This window comes from Lucilia cuprina, chromosome 5, assembly GCF_022045245.1.
Source record: "Lucilia cuprina isolate Lc7/37 chromosome 5, ASM2204524v1, whole genome shotgun sequence".
Lineage (NCBI taxonomy): Eukaryota > Metazoa > Arthropoda > Insecta > Diptera > Calliphoridae > Lucilia > Lucilia cuprina.
In genome coordinates, this window is record NC_060953.1 from 60,848,567 (window position 1) to 60,864,304 (window position 15,738).

At 29.4% G+C, this 15,738-nt stretch overlaps 6 protein-coding genes across 6 annotated transcripts; 3 read left to right on the top strand and 3 right to left on the bottom strand.

The window, feature by feature from the left end:
• The first annotated feature begins 637 nt into the window (after window positions 1–637).
• On the top strand, window positions 638–2,322 carry LOC111675095. Its single transcript, XM_023435825.2, has one exon. The coding sequence runs from the start codon at window positions 687–689 to the stop codon at window positions 1,452–1,454; it is 768 nt and encodes a 255-aa protein (XP_023291593.2). The 5' UTR covers window positions 638–686; the 3' UTR covers window positions 1,455–2,322.
• A 110-nt stretch (window positions 2,323–2,432) lies between these two features.
• LOC111675108 (28S ribosomal protein S35, mitochondrial) lies at window positions 2,433–3,713 on the bottom strand. Its single transcript, XM_023435842.2, has 2 exons — window positions 3,452–3,713; window positions 2,433–3,388 (listed from the first exon to the last, which is right to left on the bottom strand). Exons 1-2 carry the CDS (start codon window positions 3,570–3,572, stop codon window positions 2,511–2,513), a joined length of 999 nt encoding a protein of 332 aa, XP_023291610.2. The 5' UTR covers window positions 3,573–3,713; the 3' UTR covers window positions 2,433–2,510.
• A 1,042-nt stretch (window positions 3,714–4,755) lies between these two features.
• Window positions 4,756–7,710, top strand: LOC111675106 (pyridoxal kinase). Its single transcript, XM_023435840.2, has 5 exons — window positions 4,756–4,889; window positions 6,378–6,597; window positions 6,660–6,759; window positions 6,821–6,967; window positions 7,028–7,710. The coding sequence occupies exons 2-5, from the start codon at window positions 6,505–6,507 to the stop codon at window positions 7,597–7,599; spliced, it is 912 nt and encodes a 303-aa protein (XP_023291608.2). The 5' UTR covers window positions 4,756–4,889; window positions 6,378–6,504; the 3' UTR covers window positions 7,600–7,710.
• A 1,580-nt stretch (window positions 7,711–9,290) lies between these two features.
• On the top strand, window positions 9,291–12,711 carry LOC111675098 (kinesin-like protein KIF18A). Its single transcript, XM_023435829.2, has 6 exons — window positions 9,291–9,902; window positions 9,965–10,673; window positions 10,740–11,093; window positions 11,295–12,129; window positions 12,192–12,317; window positions 12,390–12,711. The coding sequence occupies exons 1-6, from the start codon at window positions 9,601–9,603 to the stop codon at window positions 12,485–12,487; spliced, it is 2,424 nt and encodes an 807-aa protein (XP_023291597.2). The 5' UTR covers window positions 9,291–9,600; the 3' UTR covers window positions 12,488–12,711.
• Window positions 12,631–13,547, bottom strand: LOC124420355. Its single transcript, XM_046952851.1, has 2 exons — window positions 12,961–13,547; window positions 12,631–12,901 (listed from the first exon to the last, which is right to left on the bottom strand). Exons 1-2 carry the CDS (start codon window positions 13,314–13,316, stop codon window positions 12,880–12,882), a joined length of 378 nt encoding a protein of 125 aa, XP_046808807.1. The 5' UTR covers window positions 13,317–13,547; the 3' UTR covers window positions 12,631–12,879.
• A 984-nt stretch (window positions 13,548–14,531) lies between these two features.
• Window positions 14,532–15,651, bottom strand: LOC111675115 (ribosome-recycling factor, mitochondrial). Its single transcript, XM_023435848.2, has one exon. It carries the CDS (start codon window positions 15,571–15,573, stop codon window positions 14,788–14,790), a length of 786 nt encoding a protein of 261 aa, XP_023291616.2. The 5' UTR covers window positions 15,574–15,651; the 3' UTR covers window positions 14,532–14,787.
• Window positions 15,652–15,738: the final 87 nt, after the last annotated feature.

The following is a 15,738-nucleotide window of genomic DNA, read 5'->3' on the forward strand; positions in this document are numbered from 1 at the left end:
CACAACCTCTGGTCTACCATACTAAAACACTAACTTTTAGAGGCCACCTATTCTAAGCAGCTTAAGTTTTAAGTTACTTTTAAATTTTCAACAACAAATTCTGTTGCAATTTTTTTAGGACGATTCTATGTTGTGTTTGTCATTCGGTTTGTAGTTTTCACAGTACAATTTTTTTATCCTTTCCGAGTTTTTATAGATAGTGGAGTCGATTTAGCCATATCTGTCCGTTTGTATGTTGAATTGGTTTTCAAATGATCGCAAATATCTGCGAGATTCGAATCTTCAAACATGATATGGGAAAGATCTTTATTTAATATTAGCAAAATCGGTTCAAGATAAAGAAAACATAAGCAAAATTACGAAACAAAACATAAATATTACGTTCTTTTCTCATAAGTTGGTTCAGAAACTATAGCATATATTTCGAAAAATTTTGTCACAAATCTTTTTTAATGAAAATTAGTAAAATCGGTTCAAAATTTTTTAAAAATGTCATACAAATTTACCCATACTGAAATTAATATGTTATTATTATTTGTTAACGGCTTTTACCGCCTGCCTCCGTTAGGTCTTGCCAACTTATTAAAATTAAATTTCACAACAATAAGCTTTCATATATAGTCCAAATAAACAAAAACATTTCACAATATTTTTTTAGTAAATTAAGTAAAATAATTTCTAATAAAATGTCCTCAGTTACAATTAATAAATTATTAAAAACTTCACAAAATTCTGGGGACAATAAAAACTATATATATTTGCAAATAAAATGGGGAGATGAAGAAAACAACGTTAAAATCCTGGATTCTGAAAGTGGAAAATCATATCAAGGTATTGTAACTGTCACGGCAATGAAGGAAATCGCATCAAATTTGGATATGTCTTACAATGACTATTATGAGGAAATGCGATCTGCATTAACGACTTATTTAGCGTTACCTGGATTTTATTATAAACTGGAACCAGAAATGCAGGTTCTTAACATCTGGAAATCGCAGCCTGAATCAATACCGATATTGTATCTAGATATCGATATTAAAGAAATTAGAACCAGTAATGATATATTAGATTCTGCTATAGAACTTTTACAGCAACAAGATAAATCTCTAACAGATCGTGTACAAAAGGCTCATAAGTTTGATGAAAATTCGCGAAAGCTTTTGGAAGATTATCGTTTGTGTGTGGAGGAGAAAAATGAATTGGAAAGAAAACTGTTAAAGAAAGTAGCGGTATTATTGAATGCCAAAAAGGAACGTATTGCTCATCTGGAGGAAAGATTAAAAAAATACGAAGAAGTTGAGGATAACGATGATTCTGAGGAAAACGAGGAAGGACCACAAAGTACAAAAAAACGACGACTTGTTGTTAGAGATAGTGAAAGCGATGATGATGATGATGAATATATGGCTGATACACAACCTTTAACATTACCTAATGATGAAACAAATAATTAAGATTTTTAATTACATATATTGCGTACTTATTGGACAAAATATATGGAATAATAATAGCACTAAGTGTTAAAAACTTTTTCAACTTTCAAACGTACAAATTTCTACTTCATATTATGTTAAATTTATTTAAGACTTTTAAATATTCATCGTAAAAGAAATACAAAGAAAACTTAAAATTATGTTTTGTTTTAATAATAAATATTGTTTGCAGCCTCAAGCTTGTCACTGATGTATAATATAGTTTAGTGCTACAGATTATTCCAGTTCTAGGCCAAATAGGGATGTTTCAGATGTACATATATGTCAATATCATCATCTGGTAGAATAATTCTAATCAAATTTTGCGAATATAAAAAATCTCTTAATGAAAAATCTTTTGGTTTAGTTGGTATCTCGAACATTATTATAAGACAACTTGCCATTTTTTAATTATTTAAATTATTTATTTTTTAATAATTGTATAAACAATGGAAATTTTCCAAATAATTCGAAAATAGCTAAAATATGTTCAATACAGAGGGACCTAATAGGTATGAACTGAATAATTATAAACCTATATCTCTGTTAACAAATTTAGAAAACGTTTTGAAAAGATAATTCGAGTTAAACGTGGAATCTATTAATCAAATCATCAATTTGGTTTTAAAAATGTTACATGTGATATTAAAATCATGGTCTATTAAAATTTCAAATGACGTTGTTAAGGATTTAGTGGAATGTTGATATTTCTCTCTATCTAGATGACGCTTATGATCATGCTTAATATAAAACAAGTGCAAAACTTTTGTTTAATCAAAAAAATGTAAAATCATATAACAAATCATTAAAAAAGATAAAAAATAAATTAATAATAAAAATAATTTGATCAAAAACAGAAAATAATTACAACCAAAATTTAGTATCTCGAATGTAAATTGTTGTACGAAAAATTGATAATTTTTGCAACATTTTTTGAACAAGAACATGACGGCCCATTTATTATTTTATCGAAATTTACTTCTTAACATTTATTTTTACTTTTAGCATCATTAACAAAGCATTTTAAATATAAATGATTTAATTGCTACTTTTTTTAACGCCAAGCATTTGGATAACTTCTTCTTTGTACTTATTCAAGTTGTACTCATTTTCACCTTCATTTATCAATTGCTCAACACTTTGAACAAAGCCTTCGCTGGCTTGTAATTTAGCACCTTCTGCCGATTCTTTACCCCAATTGAGTATTGACTCAACAGATTCCTTTGATTTGTTACGTTCATATTTGTAATACTCCATATCAGCTTCCGATTTTGTACTTTCCCAAGGTTCAGTAACAAAGGATTCGTGATAACAAGCAGTTAAAAGATACATGGCATATTCATAGTTCTGCTTACGCAAAGGACAACGATCGGCCACAATTGTTAAAACATCTGTTTCACGATTATAACGATCACCCACTAAACGCAAAAATTTATCTTTGGCATGCGCATCAAACTGGAGTTCCGACAGTTTTAAAGATAGAGTAACACGTCGAGCCTCAGGATTACGAATGGTTGGTATGGCTTGACAGTAATCGGTATTAACAACGTCTACAGGGAAATGACGTTTCCATTTTTCCTCAGTTTCCAAACCTTTAGGCCAAGGAGTACAAAACTTTTTTAAAGCTTCGCATTGCTGTTTAATGGCCGGGGGTGTTAAATGTAGAAAATTAGGTATTTTCATCAATTCAGCATTGGCGTATTTCGAAGGTGGTGCGGCACCCTTTTCTGTAAAACCTTGGCGTATAGGTAGGGGCACTGAGGCGGGATGGAATGAACGTGGTCCCGGCCAGACAGCAGTCCAATCTTGATCTGTAGCCATTTTTAAGGCGCGCGGTGGCATAACATCAGGCTTTTTATATTCCCTTCTCTTCAATTGACGCTGTTGGGTGGCATGTAGGTTAAGAACACGAAATTCTAAAAAAAAAAAACATAGTTTGTGTCTAATTTTTCATTTTATCAGCTTTTCATTTTACTAACCTTCATCTTCCATATTTTCCTCATTACCGGCTGTAGAGGTTTGTGCGCTGAGTAATCGCAAAGGCTTGGATGCATTTCCGGGGCGTAGATTACGCTCTAACAAACGTGTCAATGAAGCCATATTATTTAATTAGTATATTTTATGTAATTTTTCTAAAAACTTCGTAAATTCTGTAATATATTTTGTATTTTTCCTCCTGTTTTTTTATTCGCGTGCCATCATATTACGAAAACACCAGTAAAGCAGTACAAATGTCATAGACATATGTTTTTACCAGCGTTGCCAATGTAGCGCTTAATAAATGGCTTTTGGTATTTTTGTTAGTGACGAATCAATTGCAAGTTTATTATGGGTAAATTCTCAGGTTAGGAAAATGGAGCATATTTGTATTAACGTAAATTATTTTTATGCTTTTGGTTTTCTAAATACGGAGTATATTTTAATACAAAAATTGTCTATGCATAATTCTTAGCGCTTTTTGGTATAAAATAGTTGACAACGCTGTTTTTACCAAGTTATTTAATAAAATTGTATTCTACATATGTACTGTTACTTTTTTATCCCTATGTAATTCCGAATGTATGTCAAAATTATCATTTTACATACAGTTTATAATTTTTGCTATCACATACATGTTTTTTCCGTATGACATAACCTATAAATGTCATCAAAACTGTTTAATGTTTTAAAAATTTTTAAAATTATAAATTAGTTTATTAAAAATGTAATTTATTAATTTTCTTTAATATATTAATATATCATAACAAAAATATTTCAAAAAATAGAGAACACTTTAATCGAAAAAATTTCATATGTATTTCCACATGTATATTACACATATAATGTTTCATATGTATCAGACGATATGTACAACTTTTACAAATGAAAATTTTAACAGTACATAAGTAAAATACATGTCGTCTAATGCCACCTTAAGGTAAAGTGAATTCAACAGCTGGTTACAAATTTTTTTTTATTTTATGTAGACACAACTGTCATATTACACCAATTAAAGTTGCCATAATCCGAAAAAATATGTGCATCCATCTAGGGATTAATTATATTTTTAGGACGCTGTTTATTTAAAATAATATTAAGAAATTTGTTTAAAACTATATTACGTAATAATGAAAGTTTTACTAAAATTGGAAACATTTTTTAATTAATATATTATTTTTTATAAAATGTTTCTTATAAAACATACATTTTTATTTAAATAGAGAATTTTTGGGTATATGGGATTTTCTTTTTGTAAGGCAAACATAAAAAATCACATTGGCAATATGTTTTTTTGACATTACTATCTACTTTTGTTATTTTTTTAGTTTTACGTCGTACTGCTGCACAAACGTAGTTTTTTATCACTAAAAGCTTCCAAGAAAGTTGTTAATAAATATTTCATAATTAATAATAACTATTTTTTAGTAACAATAATATGTAAGTATTTAATAAATAAATAAATACTTTTTATTTAGTTTACGAAACGATAAAAATTTGGGTACACTGTACAGTGGATATGCTAAAATTTGTATACAATAATTTACATACATATGTACATAGTATATTAGAACTATTTAACAGAGATTTTTGTTTACACCCTACAATCAGTTTATTTAAATTATTAAAAAAATGTAATTGACTTAGATGGTTTTTTATTTAATTTCAATATTTTTCATTTAAAAATAGTCGGAAAAGGTCGAAAACTCGAAAATAGTAGAAAAAAGTAAAAAATAGTCGAAAATTTTAAAAAAGTGAAAAAAGTCTAAAAATCGTAAAAAGTAAAAAAAAATCGAAAAAAGTCAGAAAAGTCGACTATTCTGAAAAGGCTTTAAACACAACGATTATAAATTTTTCCTTTTTTTCTGTCGATTCGAAAGTTACAGAACACAGTCACTGGCTAGTTGATATAAATAATATGGACCATATTGTATATCAATCAAAAGATATTTCAAATACCATTGCATTGATATCCATCTTGTAAAAGTCAATCTATATAAATGCATTGCATAAAAACCAATATTTTTTTAAAATATTATTTTTTAACTTATTTAACTTCTGCATTTCATGAGTTAAGTCTTTCAAACATATAACATATGAAAGCTTATAATGTTCTCTATAAAATTTCATGTGACATAAAGTACATTTATATCGATTTATTTACGAGATAACGGTACTTTAGTAAAAAATATTAACCATATCAAATAATAAGCACTTGAGATTTATATTTACATGATAAAAATCAAAATTTACGAAAATTTACGAAATTTCATGGGTTATAGCTTTCAAACATATATCAAAGGAAAGCCCCAATTGTTGTATACAAACTTTTATATAAGATGAGGTACTGTCATATCGATATGTTTAAGAGATAACGGTACTTTTAAAAAAGTCAAAGGAAAAAACAAAAAAATTCACCCTGGTTTTCAATGGGTTAATAATATTTGTAATCTAACATATCCTTTGGAGGCCCATAACTCCCGAACCTTAATAGAGCGGATAATTTTTTTCCTTTGTTGAAGTCACAAGAACAAGTACTATCATGTGGTATAAACAGAAGTTTTAAAATCAGCTGGATCAGAACGCTTTATTTAAGCCAAAAATCATTAGTTTCTATTTTTTTAATAATCAAAAATTACTGAGTTAAATAAAAAACACAGATGGTTTTAATTCAAACAAATAGAATAAAAAATAATAATTACTTTCTGTCCCTGATGTAATCAAATATGTATTTTAAATACAATGTATTCATTCTAATCTCGGATTATAAATAAAATAGATATACATATGTATAAATTCTAAATCTATAGACACATATATGTATGTAGGTACCTGGTTTAATAATAAAAACACCAATTGAGATACAGCAAAAAACAATTTACATTCTTATCTATGTACCTATTAACATTATTTATAATTTATTTATAGTACAGAACACATTTATTACTCTTCACTCAGTCGGAGAAAAGAAACTTTGTCAGTAAGTGTTTTTTACAGTAAGATCTATCGTAGTGGTTGGAAGTCATTCGAAGAAAGTATACCTACATAGAGAACAATGTGCGATAAAACTAAAAGACGTGTATTATCCATACAAAGTCATGTTGTCCATGGTTATGTGGGCAATAAAAGTGCAACATTTCCATTACAAGTAACTAATGATGGGAGATACATCAATGGTTTGATATTAAAATGCTGTTTTAATATTTTAAGGTTTTAGGCTTTGAGGTTGATGCTATTAATTCTGTACAATTCTCTAATCATACTGGCTATAAAGTAGTTAAGGGTCAAGTGCTACAGGAAAAGGAACTAGGTATGTTAAATATAAAATATATACAAAATTTTTTTTTATTTTAATACCAAATCTTTTTCAGATGATCTTTTCCAAGGTCTAGATAGCAATGATCTTTTAAAATGTTATTCTCATTTATTAACTGGTTACATTGGCAATGCATCATTTTTAAGACAAGTAGCCAACATTGTTAAAAAATTAAGGGCAACTGAACCGAATTTAATATATGGTAAGTTGTAGATTTGTTGACAGTCGTTTAAATTATTTTTATTTAAAACTTATCCAACAGTTTGTGATCCGGTTATGGGTGATAATGGTCAGATGTATGTACCCCAAGATTTACTGCCTATTTATCGCAATGAAATAATTCCCTTGGCTGATATTATAACACCCAACCAGTATGAAGTTGAACTATTAACCGAAATGAAAATCAACACAGAAGCCGATATATGGAAAGCTGTACAATGGTTTCATGACAGAGGCATTGATATGGTGGTCATTTCTAGCAGTGATTTAGGTAAGGAAGGTGAACTTCGTGCCTTCCTCAGCAAACGCAATGGTTCCCGTTATGCTTTAAATATTCCAAAGCAGGGCACTGATATTTCTTTCACTGGTACCGGAGATTTATTTGCTTCACTGTTTTTGGCTCACAGTTATCAAAATACAAATTTGGGCTTAGCTCTTGAGCGTACTATTGCTTCTTTGCAAGCTGTTATTAAACGCACTATAGAAACAATGCCAGCCGAAGTTCTCAATGGAGAACGGAAGGTAACTTCGTTTGAACGTGAATTAAAATTGATTCAAAGTAAAACGGAATTAGAAAATCCCCAGATAGTTTTACATGTTGAAAAAATTAATTAATTCAATTACGCATTTAAATAACTTTATTGTAATCACTGTTGTTGAGAATTTTGTTTATTTTATCTTTTTTATCAGCAAAACATCTGACAATAATTAAAAAGCTATATTCTATATTACCCTGTATATTTATAATGAAATACTAACACAATCAAAAAAACAAGTAGGAAAGTATAGTCGGGCATGGCCGACCATACACCATGAGTATGTTTATAAAATTTTAATTTTTTTATAAAGAAACTTTTATGTTGAATATTACCATAATTCCATAATATTTAAGCAATTTATTGATAAAAAACTAAAGTTTCTAGATGAGGCTTTATATAGGTCAAATATGGGCCGGTCCACGGTAACTTTGGGAAAATTATATATTATTAAATAACAGTTAGTTTTGTTGAGTTTCATTGCGATACAAATGGTTACAAGTCAATTTTAGACGTTTAAGACAATTTTTTGAAGGGGGTTTGTATGGGGGCTAGGGTCAAATAAGGGCCGATCCTTACGAAAATCTGCAGTGTCATTTATACTTATATAAAAATCTTATTTGTGCCAATTTTTAGAAAGATAGTAGAATATTTGACGTAATTGTGGCATAAAAAGTTGAAATCGGGAGGTACGGTTGTATGGGGGCTAGGTGAAATAATGGACCGATTTCAACCATTTTCAATAGGCTTCGTCTCTGTGCCAAAATTTCATCAAATTATCTTGAAAATTGCGGCCTGTACCTTGCCCACATAGTTTACATGGACAGCCAGACGGACGGACGGACGTGTCTTAATCGACCCAGAAAATGATACTGAATCGATCGGTATAATTTAGGGTGGGTATTGAACCAATATTTTTTTATGTTACAAACATCAGCACAAACGTGTAATACCCTCCCCACTATAGTGGTGTAGGGTATAATAAAAAAATTATTATCACTTTATACAAATTATTACCACTTTATACATATATATTTTATAGATACACATCTAAAAATTATTGCGAAATATTTTACAATTTTAAATGAGAAAAAAAAACTAAAATAGTTTTCTTTTAGAATCATTTTCTTTTCTGTATGTTCTTTAGACTTTTTGTTTTATTTGAATTATATTCTATATATTTATGTACATACATGTCGAAAATAAAAAGTTTTTGAATTATTTTCAATTCATTAAAAAACTATATCTAGAAAAAATCACATTAATATTTTCCTTTCACAAATTAGGCACAAATATGACTTTTTTATTTATTTTTAAGGACGTATATAAAAATAGCCCTATTTAATTAACAAAAATTTTATTTTGAATGAGGTAGTGTAAGAAGACATTTTTGAGCTTTTGTAACTATTTAGCTAGATATACATACAAAATAATTTTTCACCCTAAAAGGGTTAAAATAAAGATTTGAATACAAAATATTTCGTTTAAAGAAAAAACTTCGGCTTCAAAGGGAACTCGATTGCGATGAATCGATTATACTATAATCGCTTTTTCAGCATATAGAGAATTTAATTTTTTTATATTTAGCCCCATATTCACAAACACATTTTTATTTTATAAACGATTTATAAATTAAATTTCTTATGAAAATTTTGTTTAACCTTTTATAAAATAAATTGCTGTTTATGAATAAGGGGTCAATATCTTCTTCTTTCGATATACATATATATGTATCAACCATATAACAAAATTGTAAACATTTACTTTTTTAATTAAACTCACCTAAAAATGTACAATTTAAAAATTAAAGAAAAAATACTATTATGGAAATGTATTTTTCTTAAATGTGTAGGAATTTCTGAGAAAAAAACTCCTGGCATCACTGATTATCGTTGCAATACAACACTGTCTAAATACAGTGCTACCAACATGAAGTGACAGCAAGAAATTTGAATTTTCAAACGCTTATTCCAAAAACAACAACGAAAATTGCATTTTCAAGAGCTACAGAATATTTTGTTTGTGGAAAAAAATCATTTATTTTTATAGGAAATAAGAAAAAATTTTAAATATTGTAAAAATGTCTACAGAGCAAAAAAATATTAAAGTTGTGGTGCGTGTAAGGCCATACAATCGCCGAGAGCTGGAGCAAAATCAAAGAACTATTATAAAAGTAATGGACCAAACGACGCTTCTGTTCGATCCTGATGAAGACGAAGATGAATTTTTCTTTCAAGGAGTTAAACAAAATCATCGTGATATCACCAAAAAAGTAAATAAAAAATTATCAATGGAATATGATCGTGTTTATGATACTGATACAACTAATATGCAAATATTTGAAGAATGTACAGCACCGCTGGTTGACTCTGTGTTAAATGGGTAAGCAAACCAATGCAGCTGTAGGTATAATTTACTAAATTTGATTTCATTTTTTTTGTTAGTTACAACTGTTCTGTATTTGTTTATGGTGCCACGGGAGCGGGTAAAACATTTACCATGCTGGGAAGTACTACAAGTCCTGGTTTGACTTTCCTCACAATGAGAGACCTCTTTGATAAAATTGAATCACAAAGTGATGTGCGCAAATTCGATGTAGGCGTCAGTTATTTGGAAGTGTATAACGAACAAGTTATGAATCTTTTAACTAAAACGGGCCCTTTAAAATTACGCGAAGATTCGAATGGTGTTGTGGTTAGCGGTTTAGTTTTGAAGCCAATCTATAGTGCCGAAGAACTGTTGGAACTCTTGGCATTAGGGAATTCAAATCGTACTCAACATCCCACCGATGCTAATGCAGAAAGTTCACGTTCACATGCTGTATTTCAAGTCCATATACGTATAACAGATCGTAAGACCGGTACAAAACGTATGGTGAAATTATCAATGATTGATTTGGCTGGCAGTGAACGGGCAGCCAGTACAAAGGGTATAGGTATACGTTTTAAGGAAGGAGCTAGTATTAACAAAAGCCTATTAGCACTTGGAAATTGTATAAATAAATTAGCTGACGGTTTGAAACATATTCCCTACAGAGATTCAAATTTAACGCGTATATTGAAAGACTCTTTGGGGGGCAATTGTCAAACATTAATGGTGGCAAATGTATCTATGAGTTCTCTTACATATGAAGATACCTACAACACTTTAAAGGTACGATTATTGATCAAAATTTAACAGATTTAACAATAATTAGATATTTTCAATATTGTTTTTTAGTATGCCAGTCGTGCGAAAAAGATACGTACTACTTTGCGACAGAATGCCTTAAAGACAAATATGCCAAAGGAATTCTATGTGAAGAAGGTTAACGAACTAATGGACGAAAATGATCGTCTCAAACAGACTAATTCAGCTTTAGAGGCTAAGGCTAACAAGGCTACTACATTTGACGAATCAGAACTTAAACCCTGGTACAGTCGTATTGATCAGATTTTTGCTTCGATTATTAAAACACAAGAACAATACATTAGTATAAAAAGTCGAGTAAAAAATCTAACATTTCGCATAAAATTGAAAACGGACATGGAAAATTCACGAAAAATATTGTATGGAGATTGTGAATCACAGGAGGTAAGTTATTATGAAAAGACAATATGTATTTATAGGTTTTTGAAAACTGTTTAATAGGGTAAATAGCTATTAAGTTTTTTTTTAAGCCAATTGAGCAATAATCAAAGATATCTCGAAAAATTAAGACTTACACAGATTTAACAAATCCATCTGATTAATGAAACATATATCTTAAAAAATTAAATGTATTTGCATATACAGAATTATAGCAGCTACACATCATCTGTATGTCACCTAAGCAAGCAAATTGATAAACTTACATCGGAAATTGAGTGCTGGCGCCAAAAACTCCGTAATCTTTATAAAAATTTAGAAAATATAAAAGCCGAAATAAAATCATCAAAATATGGAAATTTTCTACAGATTTATTTGAAATATAAAAATTCTGAAGTTCAAAATTCCAAAAAGGCTTTAATTAACAAACATATTACAGCCATAGATTTGGAATTAAGTACAAAAGCAACATGGTTACAAACATCTTTCAAATTAGCAAGTCAAGTCATTAAGAATGGTAATCTAAATACACAGCAAAGGTATCACTATGAACTATTGGAACGGCATCTTAGTAATACCAATATTAGCAATGAAGTTGATGCTGAGGTCAAAGGAGAAAATGACATTAGTTATAGCACACAGCCAGCATCAAGTGACGAAGATGTTGATCATCTACATGGGACAAGGTCATGTAATAAACGTTTGCGTTTAGAAGAGTACGATTTAGATGATACCGATGATATAAATGGTTCTAGTGCTGATGATGGCGTTGAAAATGATGATGATATAGTTGATATGCATACTACATTTAAAATGCCTTCAAAAAGACCCTGTAATCCTAATGAAACTCATGTTTTGAGCGAAGTGGACACAAACGGAAATGCTACATTTTATATGGGCCCTTCTACGTCATCCACAGCGAGGACAAAAATTAACACAAAAAATGGCAAAGAGTTAACAATTACCAAATCAAATATAGTTTCAAATATGATATCGGATAAAATGGTAAAAGCAACATCCAATGCGGAACAATTAAAGAATGGTATGTGACTTTAAAACTCTTTGTGTCTAAACATTTATAAACATTAACATATATTCTTTCAGTTCTATTGAAATCTAAGAAATTTTCACATGCTACCCTTAGGACAGTAGCTGGTGGTTTGCAAAAAGAAAACAAAAAATTTAGTCCGAATCGTGTAAGAAAAAGTCCTCGCACACTCGTAACTAAAGGTAAGTGAACTAGTTAATAATTTTATTTGTATGTATTAAATAATTTTTTTTAATTTTTACTTTTTAATACAGTTGCATCCACCCAACGTCTAACATCACGCTTAGCTAACGATGATGCTGCTCCAGTTGTGAGATTAAATAGGGCAGCTTCGTTTAGAACAAAGAAATAGAAAATTTTCCATTTTGTTTTCTGAAAAGGAGTAAAGTGCAGATTTGCTCAAAATTTGCTTTAATAAATTCTGATGTTTGCTTAATTCAAACTAGTTTTAATTTTATATTTTTATAATATAATTCTATGTATATATGTAATTTATTTAATTTAACATAATCGAACCTAAAAGGTCGTTTATAGTTAAAAGATTTTACTGAATAAATATACAAAAATATTTATGTATTTTTATTAAATTTTATTAAAACAGTATGACGTTTCTTAATAATATACTGTTAAACATACATAAGTTGATTGTTTGTTTGTTACAAGTCATTTTTGTAGAAATTACAATTTCCGACCAAACCAAATGGCTGGGACAAAGACAATAAACGATTAAATAATGTCACACTGCTAAATAAAATATATGATAAAACTGCAAAATGTATTAATAAGAATATTGTTTGTACTAGAAAAAAATGATAAGATCCATACAATGATGTTGAGTGTTGTAGATTTTGTGTATTGCATAAATAACTACTAACTTCATGTTTATTTGAAGTGGCTGGACCTGTAGACAGAAATGTTGTTAGTCTTTCCCAATTATTCTTCTCTGACGGTTTAATTATTTCACTATTTTCTTCGTATACATTTAATGCTTCTTTATCCTTTGTAATGTAAGCGTTATTACTGCTTAATACAATATTTTGTAACGAGTCCGCTAATACTGCATCTTGCTTTTTCTGTGATTTTAAGGTGTAAGGTAGAAACGTAGTATTGGTTTCCTCCAGTTCTTTAGCTGAAATAGCCATTGTTGTTAACAGCAGTTGTGTTATTTGTATTAAATACATGTTTAATACATTAAACTGAATAGGCTTTTTTAAATGAACTACAACAATATCGCTTATTTATATACCATTACAAAGTGTTCGTTTCAGTGATTTTTGATGGACAAGTCTGTTTATATTTTGATGTACATTATACATAGGTATGTATTTGTGATATTTTTAGGTAAATATTAAATTTAAGGTTCACTTATTTTTCTAAACTTTGAATAAACAAGTAAGAGTGCTATATTTGGCTGTGCCGAATTTTATATACCCTTCACCATAGTGTATTTTAAACATAATAGTTTTATAAATTTTTTCCCGACTACATTATTATTACACCAAAAGCGAACAAAATGAACAACAACAACGTTAAACGAAATAAAAAACAAAATACACAAGGCATCTAAACCAACAAACATCTAAACATACATAACGAAAAACACAGAAAACAAAAACAAAATAAACAACGCAATAAAACCAACCTACATCCAAATATACGAACAGAATTCACAAAAACAAAATACACAACTCAATGATGCCAACAGCATCCAAACATACAAAACAAAATACACATCTGAAGAAAACCAAATACATCTACACACACACACACGTGTACATCGTTTTCAAATATACAGTGTTGTTGTTGCTTATTTAACAAAGCATGAAAAAAATATGACATTTTTTGATGAATTTTTCAGAGGTTGTCTCGGATTTTTGCTCATATTTCCGTTATTTAACGAACGATTTTGCTGATTTTAAATAGCGATCTTCTCGAAAGCATGTCTAACAGATTTGGGGTCCTCTAAAAACTGATTTCAACAGACAGACGGACATGGCTTAATCGACTCCGCTATTATAGAAATTACAAATGGAATGACAAACTTATATATAACCTTCTCACGAAGGTGAAGGGTATAATAAAAGACAATGTATGTATTTCTCGTTGATATAGATAATTATCTATATACATCTTTATAAGCCAGTTAAGACCCATAAATCCGTCCTCAGAAAATTATAAAATATTTATTGTCGAATTTCGTGATCGAGGTAGGCAGGGTCAATTATGGTTCAATATTTTGTTTATTATATCATAAAAGCTTTTTTACCATTTAAACAGTATTTCAAAATGCCACTTGTATGGGAACTTTTGCGAAATCATGGAACGATATTGCTCATTTTCAATACCAAACAAACCTTATTATTAATGAATAATCCCATAAATCATAAAGATACATATCGCTTATTTAAGGTTTATAACGCACATTTTCCATAAAAAATTCCTACAATAAACCATTAATAACTTTATTAGGCATGAATATGGGGGTAATTGTATATGATGGAGGTTTTATATATAAATTTATTAATTATAAATTAAAACAATTCTAATTTTTTTACATTAACACTTTTTTATTAAATTTTAAACAATTTCAACTAACTTCACCACATTTTCCGTTCAGTCTTCTTTTGTATATTCCAAAGTGTTCAAAAGTATTTAAGAATCACCTAATAATTCCTTTTGTTTAACTTGTAACATTTTATCGGCTTCGGCTATATATTTATCAGCTATGGCAGTAATTTGATTTTGAACACCAAACATATCATCTTTCGAAATATCCGATTGTTTTTTCAGCTTCTTAATGTTCGAATTTTGTATGTCTTTAATGGTATCACGATATTTTATAAATAAAGACTTGGCATTCTTTGAAAGATTTTCACGATGTTCTTTTGTAACTTTTGGTATTGGTATAAAAAGAGTGGTACCATCTTGTTGGGGATTCAAATTCATGCCACTTTTTTCAATGGCTTTCAAAACATCCGGTATAGTCTGGGGAAAAGCAATCATATTAACAACAATAGTTTTGGGATTTTTACGTGAAATTTGTGCCAGCTCCTGCAATTCATGCTCTGTTCCGTCGACTGTAACGCGTAGAGTATCAATAGCACCCGTAGTTGAACGTAGTGATAAATGCTTTATAAAATCATCTTTCATTTGTTGTACGGCCTTTTGCATTTGTGTATTTAGGGCATCATAATTGATAATTTCTCTTAATTGCGATTCATTGATTTCAACTTTAGCGGCTTTTTTCCCACCTTTCTCTTTCTTTTTATCCTTGGTTTTTGCGTAACACAAATTTGTTGTGGATAACAATCTCGTCTGTTGCAAAGCGGCTGGAGCGAGGAGAGTTAGTTGACTTTTTATGTTCGTTTTATAAGGAGCGAAAATTTGTCCTCTTACAGCAATATTTCGTAATAAAGAAGTAATTTTAGTGGAAATCATTATTTTTATTAACAATCTATAAGATTTGGTTTTTGTTGTTTCAGTTTCGCCAAAAAATTTATTGTGATGTTTTGACGTTTCTACTTAATTTTGCACTATCAAAAGAGTTGCCGTGTTTTCTTAATACAGCTGTTTTGTTGGTAAACAAATAAATAGAAAGTAACA

Excerpts from the sequence above, each read along its gene's own strand:
- LOC111675095 (XM_023435825.2), top strand. The coding sequence starts at position 687 with ATGTCCTCAGTTACAATTAATAAATTATTAAAAACTTCACAAAATTCT.
- LOC111675108 (XM_023435842.2), bottom strand. The coding sequence starts at position 3,572 with ATGGCTTCATTGACACGTTTGTTAGAGCGTAATCTACGCCCCGGAAAT. Across the intron at positions 3,389-3,451 it reads GGAAAATATGGAAGATGAAG|AATTTCGTGTTCTTAACCTA; the intron begins GTTAGTAAAATG and ends TTTTTTTTTTAG.
- LOC111675106 (XM_023435840.2), top strand. The coding sequence starts at position 6,505 with ATGTGCGATAAAACTAAAAGACGTGTATTATCCATACAAAGTCATGTT. Across the intron at positions 6,760-6,820 it reads GCTACAGGAAAAGGAACTAG|ATGATCTTTTCCAAGGTCTA; the intron begins GTATGTTAAATA and ends AATCTTTTTCAG. Across the intron at positions 6,968-7,027 it reads TGAACCGAATTTAATATATG|TTTGTGATCCGGTTATGGGT; the intron begins GTAAGTTGTAGA and ends CTTATCCAACAG.
- LOC111675098 (XM_023435829.2), top strand. The coding sequence starts at position 9,601 with ATGTCTACAGAGCAAAAAAATATTAAAGTTGTGGTGCGTGTAAGGCCA. Across the intron at positions 12,130-12,191 it reads TGCGGAACAATTAAAGAATG|TTCTATTGAAATCTAAGAAA; the intron begins GTATGTGACTTT and ends ATATTCTTTCAG. Across the intron at positions 12,318-12,389 it reads TCGCACACTCGTAACTAAAG|TTGCATCCACCCAACGTCTA; the intron begins GTAAGTGAACTA and ends TTTTTAATACAG.
- LOC124420355 (XM_046952851.1), bottom strand. The coding sequence starts at position 13,316 with ATGTATTTAATACAAATAACACAACTGCTGTTAACAACAATGGCTATT. Across the intron at positions 12,902-12,960 it reads CTACAACACTCAACATCATT|TTTTATCATATATTTTATTT; the intron begins GTATGGATCTTA and ends TACATTTTGCAG.
- LOC111675115 (XM_023435848.2), bottom strand. The coding sequence starts at position 15,573 with ATGATTTCCACTAAAATTACTTCTTTATTACGAAATATTGCTGTAAGA.